The sequence below is a fragment of the Cebus imitator genome, unplaced genomic scaffold (assembly GCF_001604975.1).
Source record: "Cebus imitator isolate Cc_AM_T3 unplaced genomic scaffold, Cebus_imitator-1.0 Scaffold375, whole genome shotgun sequence".
NCBI lineage: Eukaryota > Metazoa > Chordata > Mammalia > Primates > Cebidae > Cebus > Cebus imitator.
Genome location: NW_016107690.1, coordinates 70667 through 77804, shown reverse-complemented (window position 1 = coordinate 77804; position 7138 = coordinate 70667). Strand labels below are relative to the sequence as shown.

At 54.5% G+C, this 7138-nt stretch overlaps 1 protein-coding gene across 1 annotated transcript in view; it reads left to right on the top strand.

The window, feature by feature from the left end:
* Positions 1-7138, top strand: part of ANKRD24 (ankyrin repeat domain 24) — a 51310-nt gene that overhangs the window by 28785 nt on the left and 15387 nt on the right. The window contains exons 14-18 of the mRNA XM_017507367.2: positions 627-667; positions 754-852; positions 3913-3985; positions 4222-4340; positions 4488-6059. Of these exons, the coding sequence (XP_017362856.2) occupies positions 627-667; positions 754-852; positions 3913-3985; positions 4222-4340; positions 4488-6059 (1904 nt within the window). The remainder of the gene's footprint in view (positions 1-626; positions 668-753; positions 853-3912; positions 3986-4221; positions 4341-4487; positions 6060-7138) is intronic.

Sequence of the window (7138 nt, the reverse complement as noted above, 5' to 3'; positions counted from 1 at the left end):
CTGTAATCCCAGCTACTTGGAAGGCTGAGGCAGGAGAATTGCTTGAACCTGGGAGGCAGAGGCTGCAGTGAGCCAAGATCATACCACTGCACTCCAGCCCGGGTGACAGAGCAAGACTGTCTCAGCAACAACAAAACAACAGACTTGTTGAATGAATGAATGGAACAGTGCTTGTCATACAGCAGGCGATTAAAAAGTACTTACTAATGAATGACCAGAATGGTACATACCAGCACACAGCAGGCACTCAATAAATACTTAGAAATGAATGACTGGTCAGAATGGTGCATGCTGACACACAGTAGGTGCTCAGTAAATACGGAGCGAAAAGTCAGAACAGTAGCTGGCACAAAATAGGCACTTAATAAATAGGAATGAATGGTGCCCAATATATAGCAAGTGCTATGTACTTAGCAAATACTTAGTTATGACTGAGCAGGCTGATTGGTGCCTGGTGCACAGCAGACACTCAATAAATAGTCCTGAGTGAGCAGGCAGAATGCAGAAGGTGCTCAATAGTTGCACATGGAGTGAGTGAATGTGCATGGAATGGAGGCTACGAAGCAGGAGGTGGGGCAGGGAGATCCCCTGCCCAGATCCAACCCCCTGTCCTTGCTTCTCCCGTCAGTCCCCAGAGGCCAGCTCCCTGCACAGCCTGGAGAGACAGGTAGGCCGGAAGGTGGGGTGGAGCCGGCCCTCCCGCCGCCCACCCTTTCCTCCCAGAGGCAGCTGAGCCTCCACTGCTGCTCCCAGGTGCAAGAGCTGCAGCAGCTACTGGCAGAGAGACAGGAGGAGAAGGAGAGCCTGGGACGGGAGGTGGAGAGTTTGCAGAGCCGGCTGTCCCTGCTGGAGGTAGGAGCAGTGACGGAGTTGGGGCTGGGCTGGGGCTGGGCTGGGGCCAGGTGGGGGAGCTTCTCTCCTGCAGCAGCAACAAGACAGCCATATCAGTGCACGCACAGCCTTACACACATGCAGACACACTCACCAGACGTGTACTCACAAAGCCATGTCACAAGCACCCATGCGCACTTACAAATGTGCACAGACAGAAAGGTCATTCCTTACCTCCTTTCTCTCCTTCCTTTCCTCCCTTTTCTTTCTTTTTTTTTTTTTCTCTCTCTCTCATTCTTTCTCTCTCCCTTCCTTCCTTCCGTTCCCCTCCTTCCCTCCCTCTTCTTTCTCTTTCTTTCTCCTCTCTCTCTCTCTCTCTCTCTCACTCTCTTTCCTCAGAGTCTCTCTCTGTCACCCAGGCTGGAGTGCAATGATACGATCTCGACTCACGGCAACCTCTGCCTTCCAGGTTCCAGCGATTCTCCTGCCTCTGCCTCCGAGTAGCTGGGACTACAAGTGCATGTCAACACATACACCTAATTTTTGTATTTTTGGGGGGCAGGGGATGGAGTTTCATTTTTTTTTTTGTACTTTAGGTTCAGGGGTTAATGTGCAGATCACTCAGGATTGTTGCATAGGTACACACATGGCAGTGTGGTTTGCCGCGTCCATCCCCCCGTCACCTACATCTGGCATTTCTCCCATGTTATCCCAGACTTTCACTCTTGTTGCCCAGGCTAGGGTGCAGTGGTGCGATCTCAGCTCACTGCCACCTCTGCCCCCCTGGTTCAAGCAATTCTCCTGCCTGTCTCAGCCTCCCCAGTAGCCGGGATTACAGGCACGCACCACCATGCCCGGCTAATTTTTATATTTTTAGTAGAAACAGGGTTTCACCCTGTTGGCTGGGCTGGTCTTGAACTGACCTCAGGTGATTTGCCTGCCTCAGCCTCCCAAAGTGCTGGGATGACAGGCATGAGCCACTGCGCCCAGCCCCAGAAAGGCCATTTCTCCAAGCACACGCGCACACTCAGGGATGGATGACCACTCTCCATGCACATGACGGAGCATGGATAACAGCGAGCACACCCACGGACACAGTTCACAGAGACGCAGGAAACACATGCGAGAATGCGTCATCGCACACACGCACGCACTGCCCATGAGCCCTTCCCATGCAGCCACATGCACAGACAACACACCCACAAATGCATACATGAGCAACAAGTTTTTCTTTTCCTTTTCTTTTTTGAGGTAGGGTCTTGTTCTGTTGTCCAGGCTGGAATGCAGCGGCACCATCATGACTCATTCCAGCCTTGACTTCTCCGGGCTCAAGTGATCCTCCCACCTCAGCCTTCTGAGTAGCGGGGACCACAGGTGTGTGCCACCACACTTGGCTACTTTTTTTTCTTTTTGGAAAGATGTGGTCTCACTACATTGCCCAGTCTGGTCTCAAACTCCTGGCCTCAAGTGATCCTCCCACCTCCATTTCCCAAAGTGCTGGGATTATAGGCATAAGCCACCGTGCACCACCAGTATTTCTGAAAACACATAATTATGCAAACATATATACATATAGACAGCCATATACACAATCACACAAATCTACAGATGCATTGAAAACACGACCGTTTCCACAGAAACTGGATAACCAGGTTTAAAAAGAAAGAAAGAAAGAAAGAAAGAAAGAAAGAAAACAACCACACACACACCAGACTACAACTCAAGCACAAGGCCAGGCACGGTGGCTCACACCTGTAATCCCAGCACTTTGGGAGCCCAAAACGGGCAGATCATCTGAAGTCAAGAGCTCAAGACCAGCCTGGCCATCATGTGGAAACCCAATCTCTACTAAAAATACAAAAATTAGCCAGGTGTGGTGGCAGGCGCCTGCAATCCCTGCTACTTGGGAGGTTGAGTCAGGATAATCGCCTGAACCTGGGAGGCAGAGGTTGCAGTGAGCCGAGATTGTACCACTGTACTCCAGCCTGGGCAACAGAGCGAGACTCTGTCTCAAAAGAATCAACAAACAAACACTTAAGTGTGTAATCACACATACTCACAGGAAGGAGCCCACAACACTATGCCCACACCTATAGTCACAAACACACACTTCCAGCCAGCTGTTTGCATGGCAAATGGATAGAGTCAGTGTCTACTCTCACGCAGACACACACACACACAGGTAACCACAGCCTGCTCCAAGGTCCCCTCACCCAAGAAGGAAATGCCCGTGGTACATAGACCAGGAAGCTGGAGGATGCTGGCATATACCATGCATCTGTTAAGGCATTAATACCCAAAATATGTAAGGAATTAATACAACTCAATATCTCAAAAACAACCTAGTTACAAAGTGGGGCCAGGCCTGGTGGCTCATGCCTGTAATCCCAGCACTTTGGGAGGCCGAGGTGGGCAGATCACCTGAGGTCAGGAGTTTCAGACCAGCCTGGCCAACATGGTGAAGCCCCATCTCTACTAAAAATACAAAAAGTAGGTGGGTGTGGTGGCGTATGCCTGTAATCCTAGCTACTCAGGAGGTTGAAAAGGGAGAATCACTTGAACCTGGGAGGCAGAGGTTGCAGTGAGCAGAGATTGTGCCACAGCACCGCAGCCTGGGAAAAAAAAATGGGCCACGCACAGTGGCTTACACCTGTCATCCCAACACTTTGGGAGGCTGAGGCAGGAGGATTGCTTGAACCCAGGAGTTGGAGACCAGTCTGGGCAATGTGGTGAGACCTCATCTCTGTAAAAAAAAAATTAAAAATTAGCCAGGCGTGATGTTGCACACCTGTAGTCCCAGCTGCTTGGGAGGCTGAGGTGGGAGGATCACTTGAGCCCAGGACCTGGAGGCTGCCATGAGCTATGATCACACCACTGCATTCCAGCCTTGCTGACAGAATAATACCCTGGCTCCAAAAAAAACCAAAAACGGGGGTGGCAAAGGACATAGAAGGTGCTCACTGAGTCCTATGGGCCAAATGCAGCCATCTGGTGCTCGTGGGGGACATAACTTGTGTCTTGGTGGGGACACACAGGGGCTGAGAGCAGAAACCCGAGCTGGACTCTGCTCCCTACCCCCAGAACGAGCGGGAGAATACCAGCTATGATGTGGCCACCCTGCAGGATGAGGAGGGTGAGCTGCCTGACTTTCCAGGTGAGCCCCACCTCCCCAGGCACTCCCGCCCACCTTATCCCTGGGGCCCTGGGAGTCGAGGCCTGGACCTCCAGGTGTGGGGGAGTTTGAAGCTGGGGGGGAGGTTTGTACTCATCCGTTTTTAAAATTCCACTTGCCTGAGCCTGCCCCGGGGACCCTGATCCAACACTCTAGCCCCACAGCTCCTGTCTCCTGTGGCCTGGTCCCCTGGGGCCTGACTCTGTGTCCCCCTCCAGGGGCCGAGGCGCTGCTGTCCAGGCAGCTCAGCCCATCAGCCCAGGAACGCTTGGCCTCACTGCAGGAGCAGGTGGTTGCACTCACCAGACAGAACCAGGAACTGATGGAGAAGGTCCAGGTGGGGAAAGTGAGGCTGGGGACAGATCTGAGGGCCTGGGGCTGGTTCCCTGAGGTCAGGGTGGGCAGGGAAGGTGGCAAGTCCACCCTGTATCCCCATGGTGACATCAACCCCCACTGGACTCCTGCCCCCCACCCCATTCCCCAGATCCTGGAGAATTTTGAGAAGGACGAGACACAGATGGAGGTGGAAGATCTGGCTGAGGTCATCCCTCTTGCCCTCTACGACTCTCTCCGGGCCGAGTTTGACCAGCTGCGCAGGCAGCACGCTAAGGCCTTGCAGGCACTGAGGCAGCAGGAGACACTGAAGTTTCCCAGAGAAGAGGGGGCAGCCTCTGGGGAAAATGAGGGTGCTGGAGCCACAGCCACCAAAAACGGGCCAACCCACATGGAGCTAAATGGCTCATTGGTTCCAGAAACCAAACTTAATGGAGCCGAGACCACAGATGAGGAGGCTGCAGGAGATGAAACAATGGAAGCCAGGACTATGGAAGCTGCATCCACAGGCACTGAGGACAGGGGAGCTGAGGCCACAGAGTCGAAACCCACGGGGGCTGATGTCAGAGACATGGAGACTGTAGAAGAGGCATCAAATATAGAAATTAAGCCCACAGGAGCTGAGGCCACAGGCACAGAGGCCACGGGAGTGGTGGCCACAAAAACAAAAGCAGAGGAAGCAGAAGTGCCGGCCTACGAAGTGGGTGCTGGGCAAGCAGAGCCCCCAGTCACTGGGACCACAAACATGGAAGCCACCAGCTCTAGGGCCACAGAGATGGAGGCCACGGGAGTCCATGCCACAGGTTTGGAAAATCCAGGGATCTCTGCTGGACCCGTCTTACATCCTGGTGCCGCAGAGGCCTCGGAAAAGCTTCAAATCGAGCTGGAGACCAGGATTCGTGGCCTGGAGGAGGCACTCCGGCAGCGGGAGCGGGAGGCAGCCGCTGAGCTGGAGGTGGCCCTTGGGAAGTGTGAGGCCGCGGAGGCCGAGGCAGGCCGGCTGCGAGAGCGTGTCCGTGAGGCCGAGGGCGGCTGGGGCGGCGGCGAGGGCGGCGGCGGCGGCGTCGACACCGCACAGCTACGGGCGGCCCTGGAACAGGCCCGGGAGGACCTCCGAGAGCGGGACTCCCGTCTGCGGGAGCTGGAGGCGGCCTCGGCTAGCCTGGATGAGGCTCGGGCCAGCCGGCTGCTGGCGGAGGAGGATGCCCGGGGCCTGCGGGCGGAGCTGGCGCAGCGGGAGGAGGCGCGGCTGGAGCAGAGCCGGGAGCTGGAGGTGCTGCGTGAGCAGCTGGCCACGGCCAGGGCCACCGGGGAGCAGCAGCGCTCGGCGGCCGCAGAGCTGGGCCGGGCCCGGGATGCGGCCGAGGCCCGGGTGGCTGAGCTGGCGTCGGCCTGCGAGGAGGCGCGGCAGGGGCTGGCGGAGCTGCGGGAGGCCTCCGAAGCCCTCCGCCAGTCTGTGGTGCCAGCCTCTGAGCACCGCCGGCTGCAGGAGGAAGCCCTGGAGCTGCGCGGCCGGGCAGCCAGTCTGGAGCAGGAGGTGGTGGCTACTGGCAAGGAGGCCGCCCGGCTGCGCGCAGAGCTGGAGCGCGAGCGTGTGTGCAGCGTGGCACTCTCGGAGCACGAGCGCATCGTGGGCGCCCTGCAGGCCAACGTGGCCCAGCTGGAGGGGCAGCTGGAGGAGCTGGGACGGCGGCATGAGAAGACCAGTGCCGAAGTCTTCCAGGTGAGCAGGGCCGGCCCCCACCCCACCCCCGCAGTGGCCTGTTTTACACAGCCCTGGGGAGTTTTGACCCCATCAGTCTTACTTGAACAGACTTTTTAATTTTATTTTATAAAAAAAAAAAAAAGACAGTTTTGAGACAGTCTCACTCTTTCACCCAGGCGGAGTGCAGAGGTGCGATCTCAGCCCACTGCAACCTCCGTCTCCTGGGTTCAAGTGATTCTCCTGCATCAGCCTCCCAAGTAGCTGGAATTACAGGCGCCTGCCTTCGTGCCCAGCTAACTTTTGTATTTTTAATAGAGATGGGATTTCACTGTGTTGGCCAGGCTGGTCTTGAACTCCTGACCTCAGGTGATTCACCCTCCTCAGCCTCCCAAAGTGATGGGATTACAGGCATCAGCCACTGCCCTGGCCTTGAACAGACAATTGACCCTGCAGCCATCCTGACCTCTTGAGATTTTACACTTGTGTTTTCTCTTTCTTTCTTTCAAAAAAAATTTTGAATCTTTATTTTTTTCCTCCTGTGTTTTAAAGTACCTTGACTCACTCATCTCTCTCTTTCTTAATTTCTTTTTTCTCTCTCTTTCTTTCTTTCTTTTCTTTCTTCCTTTCTCTTTTTCTTCCCTCCCTCCCTCCCTTCCTTCTTTCTTTTTCCATGCCTTTTCCTTTCCCCCCTTCCCCTCCCCTTTCCCTTTTCCCTTCCTTTTCTTTTTTTTTTCACACAGGGTCTGGCTCTGTCACCCAGGCTGGAGTGCAGTGGCACAATCATAACTCACTGCAACCTCCACCTCCTGGGCTCAAGCAATCCTCCCACCTCAGCCTCCTAAATAGCTAGGACCACAGGTGTGCACCAGCATGTCTGTCTAACTTTTTATTTTTTTGTAAAGACAGGGTTTTGCCATGTTGCCTAGGCTGGTCTCAAACTCCTGAGCTCAAGTGATCTGTCTGCCTCAGCCTCCCAAAGTGTTGGGATTACAGGTGTGAACCACTGTGCCCAACCTATGTTTTATTTATTTATTTATTTATTTTGACACTCTTTGGCCCTTTTGACCACATCATTTTTTTTTTTTTAAATGGCTGTT